Source organism: Drosophila ficusphila, unplaced genomic scaffold, assembly GCF_018152265.1.
Source record: "Drosophila ficusphila isolate 14025-0441.05 unplaced genomic scaffold, ASM1815226v1 contig_286, whole genome shotgun sequence".
Lineage (NCBI taxonomy): Eukaryota > Metazoa > Arthropoda > Insecta > Diptera > Drosophilidae > Drosophila > Drosophila ficusphila.
Genome location: NW_025064189.1, coordinates 9,642,030 through 9,665,415, shown reverse-complemented (window position 1 = coordinate 9,665,415; position 23,386 = coordinate 9,642,030). Strand labels below are relative to the sequence as shown.

Sequence of the window (23,386 nt, the reverse complement as noted above, 5' to 3'; positions counted from 1 at the left end):
TGTTTTCACCATTTTCGGCAATTGTATTTAAACGATTTTTGTTGTTGCACACGTCACGGGAATCACTCGATCCAAAATCCACCCATGTTTATAGGTAAACAACCCCCAGAATATCTATCGGCTGCTGGCACCGAGCGTAACCCGGATGAGTCAAGTTCAATGACGAAATGCCAGCAAAGTGTTGGCCCAAAAAACAGTGTACTTAATTGTGAAAATTGGCAATCGCCAGCAGTGCGGAAAATTGAAGCCCCTCCAGTCACATTTTTATAAATTGCAAGTGCTAGGCATCAGAATTGTTAGTTTGCAATCGAATCTCGAGCAAAATGTCGCACCAATCCTGCTATCTCTTCCTGATCTCCATTGCAGTCCTGCTAGCAGTAAGTTCTATATATACGATTTAAATAAAATCATAAGTTAATAATTTATATTATTACTTATAGCTTGGATCTGCCCAGTACTACACTCAATACAATCCTTACTACACTCCGAGTCCCACGTTTTCCAGCCTGAACAACTATTACTATCAGACCACGCCGTATCCCTACTACTACAGCACGTATACGACCCCGAGTCCCTACACCAACAACCAGATCAGAATCTGGCCCTATGTGATCGGGCAGTATCTATATCCCACGTACTACAACAACAACTACTACAATCCTTATGCCTCGCTCAGCAATTCCAATTGGCAACAGTACTATGCGAGTATTTACGGATCGAGTTTGGGAAAGAAGTGATCCCAAAATATGAAGTGTTTTTCCTTTGTTAATCTGTTCAGCCAATACCAATTAAATATTTATTTTTATCTAATGTTGATAAAAAATATGAGTCTGAATTCTATTATTTCCCTTCACTTATTCAACATTAACACCAAATAGTGTCTCATAAATCACAAAGGCAATTGGTCAATTAAGATAACCTAATGGTGAGAAATGCCTACGCCAGAATGACTTAAATCAAAGAAAATCTTTAGACTATAGAGGGAAAATCACAGTTGTAATTGGATCGCTTAGATAGCTAATTGCTGTTGAACAATGAAAGGCATCTGGGGAATATGATTCGGCCATAAAAATGCAAATGTTGCCACCAAAACAGTATTGATAGTCCAGAATGTGGGGCTGCTCGAGGCACAAAAGGTGTGAGAACCGTTAGGGTTTCGACTGCTTTAGGACCGTCTGAGTATTTGGGGGTTCTTACAGAGAACGCGACCTTTGTGGAGTTGGAGTTCCGTTGACACGTTCATAGAGCAGCCCAGCGAGCCGGAAAACCTGAACCCCGAGCTCAACCTCCGGCTGAACCTGAACCTGAGCCCGAGTGTGTGTACTTAACGGTTTTCACACACAATCGCTAGTTCCAGTTGGCCAGCATTATGTAATGATTTGGACAATCCCTTGGGTTACACTGCACCCGAGAAGAGCAATGAACCTGCATTGTTTATGTAAGCGATGTGTGGAAACTGCCTTTGATGTAATGCCAATAAAGTTTGGGATCATAAAATGCTTTCCACTTCATAAGATTCGTTTGTTGGGCATTTCTGGAGCAACATTCGAATGGAACGTTCTTCTTAACTGTAACTTCCTCACTGCCAAGAACTGTGACAATTATTGGCCACAAATCAAAGGGAATCCACTTGATATGAATAGGTTATCGATATAGAACTTTAACCCAACACACGCGACATTCTCATGCAAATCACTTGGAACAGATGATCTTCGGGGAATGTGAATGGGTTCGGTGCGTAAAAGAAAGAGAGCGAGTGCGCCAGCCAGAAAGAGAGAGAAGCTGCGTAGTGGGGAAATGGGTCACGACAATCGAATCACGGAACGCGGCTCAAAGCGACGGATGGCTTGTAAGAGGTAGCCGGCAAAAATGTTTGGCATCGGTTTACCACGCAGGCGAAACACGAAATACGAAACGAGAAACGAGAAAGCCACAAAACCCATTTATCTGCCAAGGCACCAAGACGCAGCGATCTTTTGGGGAAATTGTTAAGTTGTTTTGTATTACCAATTAGTTAATTAGGAAAAGTGCAATTCACTTTTTGATGGGGTAAGTGCAGCAGAACGCAATATCTGCAGAGGAACTAATTTTCTTTCATTATCTTAATGCGTTTTTGGCTTACATTCACTAAATTGGATATACAGATTATCTTAAAAGAATAAAGTACAAATTCAAATGATAAACATTTTTATTTCCTAAATAGTACTGATGGTAATCTTGAAATCATATTTGAATATATTTCAATTATTTTTCACACTATACCTATTAAAATAGTATCACATATGAAGAGATTGGAGATTGCAGATTGGAAGATATATGTTAGACCCTCGTTCCACGGATCTTGTGACGTCAGTTGTGCGTCTCGTCACGTTCACAAACGGTTTTCATGCTCTGAGCCATTGCACGACAATTCGTAAATAAGGCAACCGATACAGGAAGCCAGAAAGAGAGGCTCACTGCAGATAAGGCCCAAATGGAGACATTGACTTTGCAGTTTTTTGTTGTTTTTTTTTTTTGGTGGCTGCTGCTGGCGTTTAGGGGAAATTGTGAAGAAAGTGTTGAAAACGAAATTGTAACTGGGAGAGGAGCGCGTGTCTCTGTCTCTGGCGATTGTGAGAGTGCCAACTGGTGTTGGCTGGCCGAGCAAACACGGCGAAGAAGCGCCAAGCGACTTGGCCAAGACTGGTCCGCATCTGCCATCAACCAACTACCGTCTACCAAAAGTCCGAGCAGAGCAGCTGCGTCGACTGAGGCAGCGAATGTGGATCTTACCTGGTGGCCGCGGCCAACTCGGATTGCCAGTCAGCGGAAACATCTCAAGCGTTGCAGTCGCTTTCCATCCGAACTCGATCCAAAGCCAAAGCCAAGTCCATCGTCTCTGCACTCCTTGGCCAACTCAACTATCGTGTGTACTTATTTTCGGCCAACAGCTGCGTGTCTGGCGCAGATTCGCGTGAAAGTGGTCCAAATCAATCACAAATAACCCGGGATACAGCGAGTGCCTGCAATTATCGCACTCTAATCAGCAAGTCACAGCCTTAATTATGGTGAGTACGAAAAAACAGCGGCCAAGTTCAATAACTATGCAGACAGATAATAAACACCGATTTGCTGGATATCTCAACTAGAAGCAAGAATGAACTAGATATAACGTTTCGCTACTTTGAATTAGATTTTCTTCAAGAAAATGATGCTCAATATTAATCTCAATTTTTGTGTGAAAATACAATAGAGTCAAAACATCATCAATTAAAAATTACTTAAGCTCTACACAACCTGAATAGAATTTCTGAGCTGCTTTTTTAGGGTTCAGTAGTTCTTCTTTCCAGTGCATTGTTCGTTGAAATTCTAAGCACGCGTTAAGTGTCACAAAACGCTTTTCCTCAACCTCTTAGGAAAAGAAAAGGCGCGACTACAAAAGATTTTGTAGAAAATGTTAGCCAAAAAGCCAGTGCGACAAATGCCAACAATTCTTGGCACAAAAATCACTTGTTTGTTTGGTCAGTTCAAAGCCGAACTTTCTTTTGAGGCGTGTTTTCATTCGGGCCAGTTTTCAATTGTTGGTAAGATCCCCGAGCTGTTATTAACTTGGCTGGCAAGGCACAAGCTACACATCCACATTTCGGCCCCAATGCCGTGTCATGAACTGCGACATTATATCGCCATTAGATAATGGTCGAATGGTTGAATTTATGGCCTCAACCACGTGCCATTCAATTGCATAATCGACAACGTTTTACTAACAACTTTACTAGTTCGTACATTTTATTATGACAAGCCCTGCAATAAACTTAGAAAGTCGTGCCTCAGATGCATAATCACACGAGATAACCCCGGGTTTTATTGTTTTATGAGTGCGATCTGTAATAAAATCAGAAATGCCTATTCCAGAAATGTTACACCCACGTGAAAGGAAAGTTAACGTATTTTATGGCTACTCTAATTAATATTATGAACAATAAACATTTCATTGGCTTGATTAGCGGAATTAGCAAAATGCTATTGTGCCATAATGTTTACCACATTTACGTTTAATTTAGTTAATTTCGGTGTTTTCATTATCATTGTTGAATAATTCGGGAGGCAGACAGAAACGATTCCAAATTGTAGACAAATTATTCAGCAAATGCGATAAATTCACAATTTAGGGGAATTTTTCGAGATCTGCCAGTGGAAAACATCCTTAGATCCGAATAATAATATTATATTAATAATAATTTATTATGCGAACTCCCCTCAACCGGATTAAATGTGACGACTCATCAGATAGTAACCATTTTATGGGTGGTCGGCACCATTTCGTCGGAACTCGAGGCGAAATCTTGCCCGGCAGCAAGTGCAAATATTTTCGGTTAATATTTACATATAAGCCAGATAAAGTCGAATGAAATTTCACCCATAAAGTGGCCTGAAAGTGAGTGAGTGTGTGTGTGTGTGAGTCAGATGTGATAACATTTAAGTTTGATGATGAAACAACCCAGAAGATGCTAATTAAAGGGCTGGGCTCGCGGTTAAAACAAATATGCAGTGAAACTAAGCCGAAAAACCGAGTTCAGTCTGTCAATCTGAAGTGGAAAATTATGCAAAGCAATTAATACCAATAAATCGGTATTTAACAATGCGTTTCTTCGGCTCTTGCGTCACTGGGGAAAGACTTTCTTCTTCAGTTTCCCGCGTCTACAAAGCCCGCACGAAATTTAAATCAATTTTCCCGCTCAGCTTGATCCGAATCAAGGCCATGCCAAAATAGATTTCCATTTACAGTTGGAGCCAAAACAAATCGGGCACAAAGCCAGTTGGCCTACAAATAAAAGAGCGGATCATTCACAATAAAGAGGCCTCACAAAGGGCCATAAATAGCCTTTTATCCAATAATGCAAAGCGAACGCAAATTAAGTCGAAAACTTCTGGCATCTTGGCAAATTCTTTTGGACCGATTAATTAAACACATTTGACGAATATTCTTTTTTTCGGGGAATGAAGCCAACCGTTAGCTCCACATAATTTGTTTACCTTTTGTTGGTTTATTGTCTTTCGAACAACTTAGTTCCATTCCCATGGGCTTCGGAGATTCTCCAAATTGGGTATAGCAATTATATCTGTGTTTCCAGGGAGTTCTGCAGGTGAATTGGAAATGGAAAGCGCGTAGCCATGACTTTCGGTTTTTGGGAATTCTCGGTGGAGCTATTTTGGCCGAAGATATGGGTTCGTAAGTTCATATTCAAATTTCACTTAGGGGAAGTGAAGGTTGCCTACTTGTTTTCGAAGAAATTCGGTGGGAATGCTAAATGCTCAATGAATTGTGGTTTTGGTGAGAAGCTTTAAGGTAGGCTTTCAGTTAATATTTAAACAGAAACCAATTAAAAGACAAATAAACTCAAAGTTAGGCACAAAGAACTAACCCAACGGCTTAATTATTGAATATCCAAACAAAACAACCTGCTTAAATTTCACTTTGTCTCCATCCGGCTGTATCTTTATGCATATAAATCACTGTTTTATACAATGTGGCATATTTTTTGCAACCTCTCGAATTTGCATACAAACTGATATCTGCGGCAAGGCAAAAGAAATGTGTTTACCCCCACAGAAATGTGGATTACGAAAGACTGGAGTTCGGTTTAAAATGGGAAATGCTTTCGCACCCAGAGACAAGGCCATAAAATGTTTTATTGCCGCAACCGTTGAAGTGGTTTAAAGTGGATTCTAAAGTGCGTTTCACGACACGGCGACGAGGTGGCAACAGGTTCGTTTCCTAAGTCTTTTGTTTACGCAATTTCCGCAGCTCGCGATGATGAAATGGCTTTTTCCTCGGACAATGAGAGACAACGAGAGGCGAACACTGAACACTGAACGCCGGCACATACTGATATAATTTCTCTGTTGGTTCCACTTTCAGTTTCTCACAAAGAGTTCAAGTGCGCGGCACTCGCTGCTGCTGCTTCTGTTGGCTTTCTGCTGCCTGAGCAGCGCCTTCGGGGCCAAGATAACCAAGAAGGCGGAGAAGCCCTCGGAAAAACCAGAGGCGGAGGCCGCTGCATCGCCGGCTGAGGCTGAGGAGAACGACGACAACGAGGAGAGTGATGAAGATGATGACGAGGAGCCGGCGGAGGAGGAGCAATCCGCTGCGGATGCAGACAAAGAAGCCGCCGCCGCCTCCGGCAGCAAGAACCCCACTGCAGTCCAGGCCGCCACGGATCCCACGGATCTCAGTGTCTGGGGCATGGTCCGCACTCTGTGGAGCTGGCTGCGCAGCGACCTCAGTGAAAGCCTCTTCGGCGATGACGAAAGCGACGACGGGAAGCCCGCGTCCGGCAACTCAGCTGTGGGTGAGTCCCCGCCAAAAAACAACAAATAAAAAACAAAAAACAAAGAGCGAAAAATAAACGACAAACAAAACGCAGTTTAAAAACAGCCTACACACGAAAAAAATCAGATTAGACTAAAGTTAATTGGTTGCAAAGTGTTTCTTTATCTAGTTAAAAGTTCAAAACTACCAGACAGTCTTGTAACATATATAACGAAAGTGTTTTCTATATTGCTTACTTAATATATCATCATGTAATTTCAAAACTATCAAGTAACATGTTACATTTGTAATAATAACAACAACATTTTATATTCCTTCCGATCGTAAACTACTTATGATAATAGCTTACCAGTAAATCCTCTTACAACTTAACTGCTTTTACAACGCCTATGATATAATACTTGCTGTAAACCAGATTAAGACCTCCCATTTTCTCCGTGTGTACACTGCAATTAGTGTGCTCATTCAAAATCAGCTCAGTGCGTGTCCCATTCAGTCTGATTGCATCTGCCCCCAAATGATTAGCGGCTTTTCTAATCAAAGCCGATTTCCCAGCGCCCTTTTGCTCGGCTCACTTTCGTTTTCAATGAAACCTGAAGCGGCTAAACAAACAGCAAAAGCCGCTAAGAGGTGTTAACACAGAAGAGCTGAGAAAAATCAGCCCCGACTTCGAGTCGAGATATAAGTTTGTTTGTTTGTAGCGGGCAACGATTGTAATTTCACTTTCCGCATCTTTCTAGAGCCGCTCAAATTATTTATTAAATAAGACAACAAAAAGCGGCTTGCTCATCTTTAAACGATGAGAAAATATTTTTGCTTGATTTTTTTCTCGTTGTTTGCGAATTGTTTTTTATTGGACTTTCGCATAGCTGAGCGTTCAGCTCTGTTTATTGATGAAATTATAGCGGTCGAGGGAGATAAACACCCAGCGGTCTTTCGGGGAGTTTCCAAAGAGACGCCTCTGGCACTTTAAGAATTAATGAATATTTTATGGACCTCACCTGGATGGTTGCTAGGAATTTGGGAGTTTAATTGGGAGTGTGATCCAAATAGCTAGGCCTTCATAAAATATAACAATATTAAACATTTATGACACCTAAAGCTAGTTGTCTGTATCCAAGCTTAATGATTTATATAGAACTTTTTATTATTAACAACAGGCATATATAGATTCTTTACTTTACATAATTTATTATTTATTCTACATGTAATAATATAAACTTTTCTTTCAGAGGGTCGTACCTTCGGCAAGATCCGCCGCCTGCAGATGGCCCTCATCCCGATCATCTTCAAGTTCGGCGTCCTCTCGGCCATGGTGGCCTTCCTGGTGGCCATCGGGATGAAGTCGCTGTTCCTGCTCAAGGTGCTGGTGCTGATGAACGCCATCGCGATCCTGGGCAAGTTCATCACGCTGAAGTCGAGTCTCTTCGGTCAGTACGAGCACACGGCGCCGAGCTTCAACTACCCGGGCTGGAATCCGCACGCCAAGGAGTCCTGGGGAGTCACTGCACCCACTGGACACGGAAGCGGGCATCCGCCCAGCAAGGAGATTCACCTGCACATCCACGGGAACGCCCAGACGCAGGCACAGCTGGCCGGGCAGGGATACCAGTACGAGTCGCAGTCGGGCGGGTGGGCCAGTCGGTCGGATCCGTACGGAGGATACGCTCCCACTGGCCAATTCACCGATAGCCAGCCGGTGGGCGGGATCGCTGGTGAGGTGCCCAACAACACCGATCCCATGTCCCTGCTGCCCACAAAGTACAGGGCGAGACGCCTCATCCGCTGAGCATAAGGAATAGGAGGATCAGGAGGAGGAGCTGTCCGCGAAGGATTCCGCAGGAAGTCATCGACCACCGCGTTAATTAGCTAGCACACACTTAGTCAGCGACTTTTCGAGGACGCAGCTTTACGTACACCTAAAACTATAATATTTAGTTACGATTCTAGAGTTTAGCTAAGTTATTTGCCCCGTAGCCCTAATCTAATGAATGAATGATAATTTGTAACAAATAAAGTAGCCTAATAGTAGCGATCTGTGCCCGTTTGTTTGAGTCCGCCGAAACAATTACCTCCAAATTGATTGATGTGTCTGCGAAGAAAGTCTGTTCGGTTTGTGTGGCTCGCTTTTGGCCGGGCTTTCGGGGTCTGTGATTAATTGGCCATTCGACGGGCCTTCTGACGACTCCGCCACCGCTGTGGTTTTTTTTCTTTGGCCAGATCGCAGGGCGTGTGCTGCTGCTTCTAATCATCGGCTCCATCGCGAACACTGAGGTGGAAGTCCGAGTCATGACTTGACACTGCGGATTTCGCAGACGCTGTTCGACTGCCGCTTTTCGGTAGCTTGAAGGCAGCTAAAGGTAGCTTAAGGCAACCAGATATATCCAATTATGATCAATTTATGTGGAGGGGATAAGCCGCTTTGGCTATTAGCAACTGCCAAATGGGCCCGACCTCATCGCTCTCCTGGATCGCCTCACTTACTTCAAATATTTGGGCAAACTGAGAGATCGGATTACTAAATATGGCAGGAAATGGTTGGGATGGAGTAATTGCTGGCTTTCAAATAACCCCACTTGGCTGATAGAGTGATTATATCGGTTAACACGAGTGTTGATTGATGGATTATCTGGGGCTGTAGCAAATAATGTTTACAGAAGCAGGTGTTAAAACATGAACATGACATTGATTGACTGAGCGGTAGATAAGTTGTATCTTGTTTAGTTACAAACAGATTTGAAAGAAGATTATACCATTTGTAGGTTTAATATTTATATATCATTTAATAAGACAAGCAAAAGAAATTCAATCGCTAAACAACAAGAAGCGTTTCCTCATAAAAGTGTCTGTTAAACAGCGTAAATTATGAGCCCAGTTAAAACGCCGGAATGATCCAACCCTTTACCGTTGCCAGATGAGCTCAAAAATTTTTTATTTACTATCTCTGGCTTAGATAGTTCAAGTCCCTGCTTAAGCCGAAGCCCCAAAAGAGTGCCGAAGAGTTGCGAGTCATCCGCAAAGTAGGCATCACAATCTGTCATGTCACTCCGGCAAGTTCGTGCCCTAAGTCTTTCGTTTGGCGGCAATAAAAAGCTGCGAAAAGCACGACACGCTCAACGGGCGGAATGATGAATATTAATATTAGCAAGGACCTGTTAATTAGCCGCCATAGAAAGCGAAGCCAGAAGCACTTGACGGGCAATTAAGCATTTTTCCGACGGCCACTTGAGCCAAACAAGATTCGGCCAGCGGCGAGGTGCTCGATAAATATTTATCAGACGCAATTAGAGGCGTTCAGACAGCCGAGCAGGCATGTAATGACGATCTGTATTCCGCTCATCCCCCGCTCCCGGGATCCCCAAGGCTGGCCAACTGGCGTTATGGAATCTTGCTCGCTGGCTGACTAATTTATAGGAGGACCTGGTGAGCTGTTTAGCTGGTGAGTTGGTGGACTTGGCCAAGATGCGGCGGTGCCAGCCATTAGCCAGTCGTAAGTCATAAGTGTGGGCCGGTGACGTCTGCGGAGCGACTTGACTGACAGGTCCGCCGGTGATGTCTTCTTTGTCGGCGGAGGACGGCCTTAGTCGGGCGCCTCGATTAATTAGTTAGCCGTGCCAAAATCAAAATGGCGCTGCTTGAAGCCAGCAGTTGATAAGGCCAAACCAGCGGCAGGGGCGAAATATAATAGCTAGACCAGTACAAAGCAGCAATAAATGAAAATGCTCACCGGATTTCTCTACCAGGCGGCTTTCTAACGCACAGCCAGTGGCCAACTGCGATTATTGAAATACTCCAAAGGTTTTTCTGTCCATTACATTTGGATGGAAGCCGGCTCGCCAGCGACAAATCATGAGCATCGACAGATGCACAGCGGCCAGCATCTTCGGCTTCGCTGTATAGAAAATGTGGATAATTGCATCCAACTGACAGCCAAGACACTGGGCCAACCATCTGATGGTCACAAGTGCACGAAAAGAAAAATTAGATATACTATACCTTTTGATTAATCATTTCTTAACCAAACTCAAAGTTTAATCTGAAAATAAATTCTAAGTAAGTAAATTTGGTTCTTCAACCAAAGATCAAATGTTTACCCCTCTCTGACTGATCACTGAAATTAAAATATTGAACTTGTAATATGCAAATTTAACACCAGAAAAAATGTTAGATAACATGAAGTTAACATTAATTTTAATTTTTAATGTAATGTAATGTAAATGTAATGTTAATTACATTACCAATCGCCACGTCATCGGCAATGATAATTAAATATTTTTTACGTTTTCTTGGACTTCACTCCAGGATGCAGTGCATCGTCCCCTGACTTGGTATGGTTTTTGAAATTAATAAATTTTATGACTGCAAGGGTATAAGGCTTCTTTTTTGTTTTTGCTTAAAACAGTATACAATGCTTCCATTATTATTCAGTATTTCTCTGCATGTACGAGCCTGATTGGGGATCTTGGGGGTTGGGGACGTGCTGTCAGCGGATCTGGCCGCTCTCACTCTCTTTCTAACATGATAATTGGACGCGGCTGGGAACGGGCACCTGAAGTCGGTGGGTTGGATGGGATGTCAACTACCTTATTAACCCACTAGCTACCTACTCGGCGACGTCTTTGGCAGCCCTATGTCTCCTTAATTGCCTGTCGCCTGTCCGCGGAAAGTGAAATTGATATATGATATGAAAGATATACCCACGATACATACAAGTGAGCGTCCATCACGAATTCTCCGCTAAATCGCAGCTCACAACGGATAATTTCGTAATTTCGTAATGCGGCTAATCAGAAATTCGAGCAGTGTGCGAGTGCGTTGACCAAATGGGATTGACCAAATGGGACTGGGCCCCGATTCGGTCACACCTCGTTCAAAACTTCGATTTTGTATTATCAATGGATTGTGCCAACTTTCTTTTTCAGCGTGTCAGTATTTAGGGTGGCGCCCCTTTGATATTCACTCTTCTAAAGATCGGTTTTTGAAGTAGGCCCAGCCCTTACAGATAAATAGCATTAGTTCGCCAATTGCCAAAGTCAATTGTGGGCTCGACTCGGGTAAACGGATAGAAAACTTTCATTTTTCATTTGCTCGTCAGGTGAAAAATGGGTCTTTTCACAGCCAGAATTTATCAATGATGCAACTGTGTCGCTGTTGTTAATTTGATTACCAAATTTCGATGCAACAGCTGGGAGGTGCTAATGAATTCGTTGGGAAAGAAAGTAAAAGTGGTGAAGGGGTATGCTAAATACCCCTTTTTTGGCTACTGCTTTGGTTCACTAATGTGGGTGGAAATTTCATCGCTGCTTGGAGGAAAATTTCCATGGGAGAGGAACCTTTTTGACCCCCTGCAGGATTTGCATCTCCATGCAGGCATTTCGTTACAGGATTAGCATCTCACGAATGAATTTCCAATGATATCAAGGAGTTCAAGCGAGTAGTGAAAAGTGAAGTTCAACTTGTGGGTTATTCATTCCCAGATGATTGATGCAGATTATTCAGTGCTCTTGTAAATCAAGTTTAGCTATCGATTAGTGGGATACTCTATTCCCGTTTAAGATGGCTTACAGAGAATCCAATTATATACTTTACTTAATACTATTAAATCAAACGGATAATTTTTTATTTAAATAAGCCCAGCTTAGCCATTAAATTAATAGGATTTAAGTGGGCTAACTAGTGAACTTATTGTAAAGTAAATAAATTTGCATACGAAACAAAAGCTGAATTAAATGTGAGTTCTTTGTTGGTGGTCAACCCAAAACCAAAACCCCTTTTGTTCGGAGGGAGATGAATCTCTTTCCATCTCTTTTCCAGTTGCCCGAGACAATACCTGTAAAATAGCTCCCTATGCGGGTCAAGTCGGAGTTCGTTGGTTCACATATGACCCTGAACTCTGAACCCTGGATACCTAATACCAAATACCTCATACCGAACCCCCGAGAATTCCCGTGGCGCATTTAGTGTGACACTGGAAATGCGCATAGCGGACAGCTTAATTGATCCGTTTGTTCAGTGCATGCCGCACATTTGCTAAAATCCACACCGGCCAACAAGTCAGCGGACAGAAGAAGACGAACGCGGCTCTCTTTTGGCCAGCTCCAATGCCAACTGCCAACTTTCCAAAGAGCCGCGCTGCGAGCGCTTTCACATCGCACTCTCTTAAGTCGGGCGGCGGTATAAAACTTCTTACGTATGCGCGTCATGGCTTAATCTTACCTTGAACTTGGTCGGGAGCAGATCGCAGTAGAGCCAACCAGAGCCAAAGCCAAAGCCAACTAGCAACATTCGTTACAAAATTCGTGCGGTTCGATTTCGGGTTTCGAAAATGGAACAAAGCGCCGTTGTTCTCGTGCGTGTCGATAAGTGTATATAAATCAAGTGTGTTGACTCTGCCTTCTGGTTCCACCTAACGGTGCAAGTGTATAAACAATCATATATATTCAATATATAATCCAAGAGAGGAGAGCCATCTGCCATCTGCCAGCGAAATGGACTGGCAGCCTTATGTTATAGCAGGCCTGATCTGCCTGCTCCTGCCATCGCAGATTTCCTTATCCGAAGCCTGGAGTCTGCCAGCCCGCCACTTAGTAAGCCTGGCCGTAACGCCCGCCCCCGTTGGCCGCCGATTAAATGGTAAGCCAGCTCCCCAATCAAAGGCAGGTCTCTCACAGCCCCCGAATTTCTCTGAATTTTTACCAAGTATTCCATTTGCTAGTCGAGTTACGAGTGGCCAGCGAGTGGCAGCAATCAAAACATAAACAAAAGCCCCAGTGAAATACTTTTATTGCAGTGAAATTTCAGTTCATTAAGCGGACCTGTGAGAGTGGCGATTCAGCAGCGTTCGGCAATTATATAATCGGCCAGCCGCCAAACGAAAGTGGCCACTGTCACTGCCAAAGAATCGCGAGAGATTTACGAGCCACTGGAGTGGCCACAGATCCATCAAAAGCGTCAGGCTGCCACACACAAACGGGCATTAATCTTGGCCAGAAAGGAGGGGAGTACCCGTACATAGAGAAAAACTGGGAAACTGATCGGTTTTAGTTTGTGGTTAAGTTGCACTCTCTTTAACCAACTTAAAACAGCTTAAAATAATCTATTTCCACAAGCTTCTTTGCTGGAAATAGGTCTCTGCATAAATTCATAATGATTTATATTACCAGCTTGAAGTGTAGTACTTCTCATACTTTTCTTTTTCACTTGACATTGTGGGGCTCCAAATGAGATTTCTTCGGGTGACTTTTATGGGCAATGCAGCATAACAAACTAGCTGCATGCGAGTTGGTTCCTGCCTTTTTGGATCTGTTACGTTATGGAGCGTACGACACTCTTCTCCTGACCGCTGCTGTTCTGCTTTTGATCCTACTGGGTTCTTTTTTCTGGTTCTCCCAAAAGCTTCGGGTGCATGGCGAACAATTAGCAAGCGGAAGGCACAAGTGCAAGAAGAAAGAATCACCCGAAAGAAACACACGTCGTTATCGTTTAGGGCACTTGACGTCTCGATCTGCTTCTGCTTCTGCTTCTGAGCAAGTAATATGGGTCATAGCCAACTAAACCAGAACCGAAAGAAGGGCGGCTGGTCGGGTATTACGATAGACTCCGCTGAATGTCGAGTCATTAAAGAACTGGCAGCGCAACATGAGTTAACGTTTTGCCCGCCGATTAAACGAATATCAAATACACTCGACGGGGGAATATGTAAATTTAATTAAGAAAGTAGAGGGTGGAATATCTGGGGTTGAGTGGGGGAGTCTAGTGATTATCTGATAAGTTTGTCTGGATTTAAAATGAAAATTCGGATGATAAGTAAAAATAACCTAAGAGAAGATATGTGCAGTAATTTCCAAAGTTTTAACTTATGCGAATATGCTTTTCTTTTAAAAGTGATTACTTGGAGTATCCATTGATGGTTATTCTTTTTACTGAAACAACATTAAACAGAATTCAATATTTTTTTTAATTTCAAACAAGCGTAGAATAAATCTTGTATTCTTATTGTATTTTAAGATTAATATATAATGCACTACACACGGCGACATTTGTATGGCTTTGTATTTGAAGATACAAAGACTAGCTCTTTAATCAAATACTTCTCATATCTAAAAGTAATCCCAGCCAAGCCCCAACTTTTCCACCAAGCCCACCTCCCGAAGGGAAACACCTGTAAAAGTCAGAATAACAACGGCAACCCAAACAACACAAGAGTGGATAAACAGCCGTCCGAACAAGTTGACGTCTTGCTCTCGGATTTAGACAGAGACTACACCAAGTTGGTGGTGTTAAGCCAAAGGGAGCTGGTGGAGGAGGAGTGGCGGGGTCTCCATTCCGGGGAGTTGTACAAATTGCGCCGACACCAAAAGCCAAGCGAGGCGAAAAAACACAACAGAAAAACTCGAAAAGCGCTCGTAATTGGGTTATAACCGTCATATTTGTATGTGAGAGTGTCCGAGGCGGCGAGTCACCTACTATTTAAATAAGCCCGGTCCGAAGAGGAACGGGTCTGACCAAAAGGCAAACAAAGCCACTGGAAACCGCTGGATGACTCCTAAACGGAACGACATTGGTGACATTTTTGGTCGAAGCCGAGCGCACAAAATGAAAAGTGCTGCTGCTGCTTCACTGGAATGAAATCTAATTTCATTTTTTAATTGCCGCTTTTCAGGCATTGGCATCTCGCCCAGTTTGGCAGTTGGCAGCGAATTGAAAGATGGTCAACTGGAGGAGCCGCATGAAGCTGTAACCGCTTCAACTCCATCTGTCAAGTTTGAGTCGCCACTGGGTTGCTGCGTAGGCATTGAGCTGGATTTGGATTACAATTTCAGTTTCAGCCAGAGCCACACAGGGAAAAATGTGGAAATACTTCTGTAATTGGCAGGTGGATACTTCTCACTTAGCGGGCAAACCTGATCGGGAAAAGTATCTGCACTCGGACTTGCCGTTTCTTGGAAAACTTTTATTTTCTTCACTACTTTTCTATATATAAATACAGAGCGTGAAAAGTGCATCTTATCTTATTTAGCTTTCTTGGCTTGTGAACATATTTGCATACCAACATGAAAACATGAAGTCTTTAAACAACATTTAGTTGAAGTAAGCAACACTTTTCCCCCGGTGCATCCATAGATTTGCCTAGCAAAAGTGGAGCTCTAATCAATAAACAACATGTGCGCGGTTGTTGTTTGAGTTGTTGCCAATGGCCATGTCTTGTTTGGGTTTTGAGTTCGCATTTAACTCTGCGGTTGACTCGTCGTCGTCGGCGGTGTCTTCAATTCAAATTCTGCGCCAGATCGAAACCAGTGAAAGTTTATTAAAGTTTCAAGCTCCGCGGAGCTCAGCTCACATGTCCAAAGTTTCTTATAGTAAATCCAACTGGCTGATGGGTCGCTCGCTAACGGTTAAGAGTGCCACATTGTTCCGTCCGATTTCTATAATGGCCATAAAATTCTTTTGTAATGAAGTCTGGGATGCTTTAAATGCTGAAACCACTAGATCATTGCTTTTAATTTGGCTACCCTAAAAGGTTTGCGGCGATTTAAATTGAGAGTGCTTGGTTGTTACAGACAAAAAGAATCAATTTTGTTACATTTAATTTAAATCTTGTCAGACTGAATAATTGCAGATGAAGATGTTTTCAAGTAAACAAATGTATAAGATAATTTCTCTTTTCAGAGAACACCTATTACCTTTGAAACTAGGCTGTTCGGAATAACCAACCAAACCTTTACTTTCAATGTACCAATTTATTTACCACTGCCATAAAAAGCATTCCCAATGGGCTGGAAAAACATAAACATAAGCATGCAACAAATTACAACAAAATATATACATTGTAGTACATTTAAGCCTTGGGGTAAAATATGAATACGAATTGGTATCTCATTAAAAATTCACCCTGAAGAAAAGCCTCAGAAGCCGTCTAATTTTTCAATTCACTTTCAAATGCCGCACACGATGCACCGTGGCTGCATTTCGAGTTTACAACTTAATCTGGCCAAACAAAATAACTCAGAATTTCCAGTGATTATGTTTTACGAGCTACTGTTATGGCCACTAGCCGCAGGCGAAGTTTGAGTTTGAGTCTGAGTTTGGCCAATGGTGCGAGTTGGCCCACATGGCCAGCAAACCGGCGGCAGTTTACAGTTGCCAGTTAAAGCGAGGCTCACCATAGGAATTACCATGTCCAAGGCCCAAATGCGTCACCCATCATGGAGCCAAGGGTAGTAGTTTGTATTTTACATTATCCATAACTATAAGTAAGCCACGCATTGACTGCGACTGCGACTGCAGTGAAAGTCCCCTTGATATCGGAAATTAGGAACAGGGATTGAGCTTCGGTCTTGGTCGGTGGCATTTTCATTGCCATCGCCATCGCATTACCATACGCCCTGCCAGCGAAATTGTGAAGAAAAGTGAAAAGGCCAGCACACCAAATGGCAAATGCCAAAAGGCAAAAGGCAGCAGAATGGCTACTAAGCAGCTCCCAAGCTGCTGCAAATAATGTGCCACATTTGTCGGCCGAAAAGACAGTCGCAAAGATCGAAGATGCTCGCCAGGGAGTACACTTGCAAAAAACAAGTACTGATGCTCAAAATTGGTGTTGTATAATAAAAAGTGAATCTGACTCTAACAAAAAGAGGAGAAGCAAAATGCTTAACTGCGATTTAAAGTATTTTCAGGAGAAGATTTCTGCAAGTGCGTCTCGGTCACGAATTGTCTTTCTTTGAACTTCCCCAGAGACTTCGATTTCCCTGGCGGCACTCCTTGCTCCCTTACTCGGTTTTCGGCATTCTTGGCCAGCTTTTCTTGGCCAGCTTTTCCTAGTTGTAGTTGTTGCTGTAGTTGCTTGCGGCGTGGGTTGAATTTAGCAGGATGTTATCTACGGGATGTCACCACGAGTCGCAGGTAAACAATTTTTCACAGGCTGGTGGCATCCGACAATCCGACATCCCCTCCTTATTTTCCCCCTCCCCAGCGGGAGGCTTTCTCCATGGCATTGAATTGGGAAGTATTAGCCTTGGGAGCCTTGGGTCAAAGTACGCGCTGTGTCGGTGTCATCGAAAGTGAAATGAGCCAAATAAATTGTGACAAAGAGACAACGAGCGACATGAGAAAACCCACATGGAGCCACATTAAGTTTTCACTTATCACGATTCGTTCCGAGCTGCAACATGGCCATTAAGTCAACAAAAGGCCTAAGCAAATACTAATGAATTAAAGTAGTGAAAATAGTTGCTCAATTTGTACGAAAATATGGAAATTGCCAGCAATTAAGTGAGTGGAAAATAAATAATGCCCTGGGACACTAACTCTTCACAGAAGACCTCCAAAAAAGTGTATATTCCAACTTCAAGTTACTCTACTATACAGCAAAGTATTTCCTTTTTATTTTTGTTAAGTTTATACTCACTAGCTGATTGTATCTAAAGCTCTTTAATTGTTTTTAAAATTTTAACTAAGAGTGTTTATAATTTCAATGGCGTCTTTGTCAACGCGACAAATTAATTTATTCGCCATTAAATGGGCTCGAATTAAGATGCGATTAACGACGACTGGTAACAATAATTTTAATTGACGGCAATCGGCGGGCATTTCACTCCATCGCTGATTGATGGCAATCTCCGATGCCAACTGAAACATGGCTCGCGCCGCGAACAAGCGAGGTTACCGGTGGCCAAAAGGGGGAACATCCATCTGCACGCACCACCACAGCAACCACCACTCGTCCATCGGTGGTTGCTGGCCAGAAAAAACCACACAAGGTGTTGATATGATTGCCAGTGGTGCTGGCCGAGTGCCGAGTGGTGGACACACATACTTTCACTCAAATATTTGCACTGGCTGGAAATGGCCACATCCGAACACTGAAGACTGGTCAGAGCCATGGCCATGGCCATAACCGTTTTAGCCATGTCTGCCAAATCAGACCACAAATCCCCAATGAGCTTACGAAAGCCTAACGAAAGTCAGTGGAGCTGTCGGTCGCAGTTTGCCCAATTTGTTGGCAGTTTTCCATCAAATATTTGCCCAGTCCCGCCTATTTGTATTCGCATTTGTGCTGATCTCCATAAACTGTGTCTCCGTATCTCTGCAGAGGTGTCCCCCTATCTGGACCTGGCCTTGTGCCCCCTCCGAGCGGAGCCCTGGACCTGTGCCCGCCAGCAGTCCGGGAGGATCCTCGACGCCTGGGACGGAGAGCTCCACCTCCAGTGGCAGAAACTAAAGGGTGAGTGAATAGTTATACTAACCGAAGAAAAAATGTAATAAGCTATTATTTTGAAGTAGATATATTCACAAGAACTAGCTTCGATAAATTCTATACAGAGTTAAATATTTATTTTTAAATTTAATAACCATGACAGAATATTTTTGTATTTTCCGAATTAAATCATTTCCCATTAAATGTATTAAAGTTAATATAAACTTCAATTGTTACCAGCAACAAGTGGGAACAGTTTTCATTGGCAAGACTTTTCCCACATTCGAGTATGCAAGCAAAAATAATAATGGTAGTAAGGAAAAGTTGGCAATTTCACCGACCCCTTAGCTAAATTTGAAGTTCAAAGAGCTTTTGCGGATGAAAATCTAAGCAAGAGCCGAAAAAACTAAATTTGGTGATCACTTAGTGCGATAATCAATGACTTCGTATAGCTAATTTTACACGCAACTCCCAGAAAACCTCGAAGGTGCTAAGGATTTACATAAAAAGGCAATTAAAAGCGAAAACATTTTCTTCTTTTCTCACCAATTTATTTCCACTTATTTCCACTTATTTTTCGGGGACAGTCGAGGCCGATCGGCAGATGAACGCGACGATCGAGAGACGCGGCTACAGCACCTCGGAGTTGCCAGTGAAGGAGAAGCCGTCTTCCATCCTCAAGAAAATTGAAATCGGCACGAATTATATGAAGAAATACCTGGCCGAGTCGATGGATGGGTGAGTGTGTGTGCCGGTGGACAAACTAGTTGGGTGCACATTTTGGCCAGCGTTTTCATCTCTTCCTGTCATCTTTTTTTCCCAAACTCCACCTGCAGTTTCCTGGGGCGCGAATACGAGTATCTGCAGACGCCGACACCGAAAGCTGCGGACGACGATAGTGAAACCGATCAGAGTGGAAACAGCGTGGAAGACGAGGATGAGGCGGATGCCGCCGAGGCAGAAGATGAAAGCGACGCGGCCGAGGAGGAGAACGCGGATGAGGGCGACGAGGATGCCAACAATGAGGAGGAGGAGGACGACGACGACGACCAGGAGGACGAGGAGGACGACGACTCGGACAGCACCGCAGAGCAGGATCAGGATCAGGAAACTGAAAGTGAAAAGGAACCACAAGCGGAGAATGAAGACGAGGACGTGGATGAGGCGGTTTCGGCTCCCGAAAGTGAAAATGAAAAGGAAAGCACGCCAAGTGTCTTCAGTGGTTCGCCAGCTGCGCAGCCGCAAAGTGGTGGGAAAAACCCTGGATTTCCCGAGGAAAACACTTCGAATGGTATTTATTATATGACAGAACTTTAAACAAATTCCCAATATATTTTTCCTATTCTTATATTTATTTATTTAATAATCATTTTATGGATAGCTTCGTAACTAAGTAATTAATTTAATTTTTCTCAAACAGGTGTAGAGTTCATCGAACTGGAGGACGCCGAGGAGAATGCGGCGGGTGCCGTGAAGAAACCAGGTGGAGGCGGTGGGAGTGGCAAGCGGAAGAAGAACAAGAAGGGCGGCAAGCGCAAGAAGAACAAGAAGAAGGGTCAAGGGCACGAGACGCAACCTGCCACGTTGGTGGTGGTTCAGGCGGCCCCGGAGCACCACGAAGTGGACTCGGGACATGAAGGCGTCTCCTCGGTGGTGAGCCACGACGTGGATGACGACGAGCCGGTGGGAAAGCCGATGAAGAAGCGGAAGCAGAAGCTGAACCGCCGCATGAAGGGCAAGCGGAAGCGGAAGGGTCAGCACGGCGGATCCACGACGGCGGTGGAGCACGAGCAGAGCGACCTGAGCTTGGGACTGGGGCTCCTCGACGAGCTGGCCGATGCCGATGACGTGTTGTCCGGAGTCGGCGGTGGAAAGCGCAAGCACAGGAACCCCCTTAATTATGGTAGAAGTAACGGAGGTGTGTGTTGTTTGCTGCGTGTGGTTTTACATGACTTTTGCGCACCGTTTTCCCAAGCACAACTCAGTGCCTTCTATGACTAAGTTTCCAGTTTGGTTCGAGATCTAGACCTTTTTCGGTGGAAATCAAGGTAGTGGAACGGTAATAAGAACTTCAACAAGCCATTCATTAAATTTGTATGTAAATAATCTGGTAGAAACAGTAGCTTCCTATCTTTGGTCCACCGAAGAAAGCCTATCTCGTTAAATTGGCTTAAGAGTTTATTGCTTTTGTTGAAAAATAGGTAATGGTTTAAGTATGGGAATATATTAATTCATATTTATTTTCGTAAGTTTTGTTTAAAGATCAATTCTTTTAAGAGTACCCAATAATTGGTTTTTAGATCAGTTGAACCTTCAATGTTGGGTGGCGCCATCTGTACGATACAAGTAGAAGTAAAGCTTACGCATTAAGCTGTGTAGATGGCGCTGCCTATAAACGAAAGACTTCTGCGAGGCGTTACATTTTGAATATCAACTTCTCTACTTTACCTGCAGTTACATTTTAAATTATAAGCATAGAAAAGTTTTATAAAATACTTAAGCAGTGACCAGCTTAATGTTAAATACATCGGTTTAAGTTAGTTATAGTTTCAAATACCTCCTTTTTTGTTTAAATAAGTTTACTGCCTGCTTTCGCTTGCTTTTTTGAATGCCGTTTCGTTATCGTTTACGCACCTAACACGCACTGCAGTTCATACTAACAAACACCACCCTCCCAAACGAAGAATTGAATATTATTTGCGTTCTTGTTCAGTTTAGCGAAGTAAGTGCAAGCCATTCATAGCATTTCGTGACTAACACTCCCGATCCCATCTATTCGAACACTATATAGTGACCCGTGGCAAGAAGAAGAAGAAGAAGAAGGCCCTGGCCAAGTTCATAATGATCGGCAGCTTCCTGAAGGCCAAGATCGAGCTGCTGCTGAAGATCCTGGGAGCCCATCTGCAGGTCAAGTTCTTTGCCATAGCCCTAATCGGCCTGCTGATCAATATAGCCCGATTCTGGATCGACGTGAAGCGGGGCAGTCCGCCCTCGAAGGTGAGTTGAGCTTGGGTCCCGGATCCTGTGATCCTGTGAGATGTTCCCGGGCTGAAAACCCCTTTGTACTGACACACACGAACATTTGTTCAGGTTGCTAGACCCAGGTATTCCCGACTCTAACGGATTCTTGCACTCTTTCAGTTCTGATAAGAATGTCCATACACTAGTCATAAGTCGATCGAAAATGTATATTGGCCGAGGTTTGTTGTCAGAGTTCTCACTTTTATGTGTACACAGAAAAATATGTGATGAGGTGAATCTCTTTGAAGAACATAAAATGAATTTTATCTTTTTGAAATGTATATAAACTTTTTAAGTATAAGAAATATTTTGAGATTCACCTCAATCACATTGGGATCTACAAACAACTTGCTTTCTGTGTGCCCTGCTACTTCCTCTCGCTATTTCTTCCCCACAAGATGTATATAAAGATTGTAAAATGCGTTGCCTCCTTCCACATCACCCGAGCGCTCTAACTTCTCTAACTGTTTTTGGGGATGAACTCCAGATCCTCTTCAGCTTCAACCACCAGAGTTCCACCTAATAACGACTCCGCAGTGTGCCGTATGCTAACAAATTCAGACCTCTTTGGTTTCAGATATGGTAACATTTTGGACAGCTCACAAACGTGCAACTCTGATTAAGTAAAACCCAAGCAATGTGTTCACTAATAACAGATTACGCTTTAAGACCCAAAATCCAAAACAGATCTTAGAGTCCGTTGTCGTTTCAAGCTTTCCCCCACACAGTGTAAGTACGAGTTTTGGGCGGATGAGCCGCACTGGAGTCTCCTCTCCGAGGGAGTCCTTGCAGACAGGCAGACACTTGACACCCAGACACTCAGAATACTGAATACAGAAAACAGATAACTGAATACTGAACACTGAACACCCACAACTCACACTCTTGGGCCTCTTTGGTACTTCCTCTGGTGTTTCTCACTTCACGGCACACGTCTTGCATATTTTCTAACTAGGTTGTATACGTTGAACATGCCCACCATCAGCACCACTACGAGGACCACGGCGAGGACTGGAGCGAGCCGGGCAGCTACTGGAAGCGCTCCCTGCAGACGGACCCCTCCGTCGAGGACGTCGACTCCTCCACGGACAGCTACCAGGTGCGCCAGTCGCAGTCGCAGTCGCAGCAGTCGCAGTTCCAGGACCCCCACTACCTGGCCTACCGCAACCAGTGGCAGTAGATCCCCCCCAAAAAACCACACAATCCCCCAACCCAACAACCCCCCACCACCTGAACTCTGACCTCCAATGGAGACATATTTATTGTACTTACTTCGATTTACTTCGTACTACGACGACGATGCTGATGCTGATTATTAAATAATCCCCGAAGCCCTAGCGCAAAATTAATTTTAGCACAATGAGAATGCCAGTAAACCAATTTTAGCTGTAACCCTTAGCCCCGTTAGTGCAATGCCTTAACTGTAATCTAAATCTAAATTTTAAACTTACCTGTAACGAGAAATCGAGAACTGTTTCGGATACATTCGCAGCGATTAAAAAACAAACTAGGCTTAAGTTATTTATGCAAATTATTTATTGTACTCTTATGTTATATGATGCTTATTAAAGAAACAGATTTGATAGTTGACATCGATTGGTTGTTCAAATGTAACCTCACTTACCCCCTAAAATTTCCGATCATAATTGCCTAGTCATTTCCTGCTCCCAATGGAGGTATGTTCATTATAATCGGTCCCCCAATCAGAATGCGGTCACTTCTGGCTGGAAATTCCTGAAGAAGTTTCACCTGCTGGCCCGTGCATTTGATTCTAATGCGGTGGCCCAATTCTGGTTCCTACTGCTCCGTAATACCAAATAGGGGAGACGTGCGCCCAAATAGCCAAAATAACCCGGGAA

At 43.5% G+C, this 23,386-nt stretch overlaps 3 protein-coding genes across 3 annotated transcripts; all 3 read left to right on the top strand.

The window, feature by feature from the left end:
* Positions 1-54: 54 nt before the first annotated feature.
* LOC108099217 lies at positions 55-752 on the top strand. The gene is made up of 2 exons (XM_017202596.2): positions 55-377; positions 441-752. The coding sequence occupies exons 1-2, from the start codon at positions 324-326 to the stop codon at positions 735-737; spliced, it is 351 nt and encodes a 116-aa protein (XP_017058085.1). The 5' UTR covers positions 55-323; the 3' UTR covers positions 738-752.
* A 2,059-nt stretch (positions 753-2,811) lies between these two features.
* On the top strand, positions 2,812-8,341 carry LOC108099218. Its single transcript, XM_017202598.1, has 3 exons — positions 2,812-3,047; positions 5,900-6,329; positions 7,543-8,341. Exons 1-3 carry the CDS (start codon positions 3,045-3,047, stop codon positions 8,097-8,099), a joined length of 990 nt encoding a protein of 329 aa, XP_017058087.1. The 5' UTR covers positions 2,812-3,044; the 3' UTR covers positions 8,100-8,341.
* Positions 8,342-12,518: 4,177 nt separating this feature from the next.
* Positions 12,519-23,117, top strand: LOC108099198. The gene is made up of 7 exons (XM_017202572.1): positions 12,519-12,943; positions 18,402-18,533; positions 19,094-19,244; positions 19,343-19,797; positions 19,927-20,424; positions 21,298-21,503; positions 22,483-23,117. Exons 1-7 carry the CDS (start codon positions 12,799-12,801, stop codon positions 22,705-22,707), a joined length of 1,812 nt encoding a protein of 603 aa, XP_017058061.1. The 5' UTR covers positions 12,519-12,798; the 3' UTR covers positions 22,708-23,117.
* Positions 23,118-23,386: the final 269 nt, after the last annotated feature.

Excerpts from the sequence above, each read along its gene's own strand:
- LOC108099217 (XM_017202596.2), top strand. The coding sequence starts at position 324 with ATGTCGCACCAATCCTGCTATCTCTTCCTGATCTCCATTGCAGTCCTG. Across the intron at positions 378-440 it reads CCATTGCAGTCCTGCTAGCA|CTTGGATCTGCCCAGTACTA; the intron begins GTAAGTTCTATA and ends TATTACTTATAG.
- LOC108099218 (XM_017202598.1), top strand. Across the intron at positions 6,330-7,542 it reads GTCCGGCAACTCAGCTGTGG|AGGGTCGTACCTTCGGCAAG; the intron begins GTGAGTCCCCGC and ends CTTTTCTTTCAG.
- LOC108099198 (XM_017202572.1), top strand. The coding sequence starts at position 12,799 with ATGGACTGGCAGCCTTATGTTATAGCAGGCCTGATCTGCCTGCTCCTG. Across the intron at positions 12,944-18,401 it reads CGTTGGCCGCCGATTAAATG|AGGTGTCCCCCTATCTGGAC; the intron begins GTAAGCCAGCTC and ends GTATCTCTGCAG. Across the intron at positions 20,425-21,297 it reads TTATGGTAGAAGTAACGGAG|TGACCCGTGGCAAGAAGAAG; the intron begins GTGTGTGTTGTT and ends AACACTATATAG.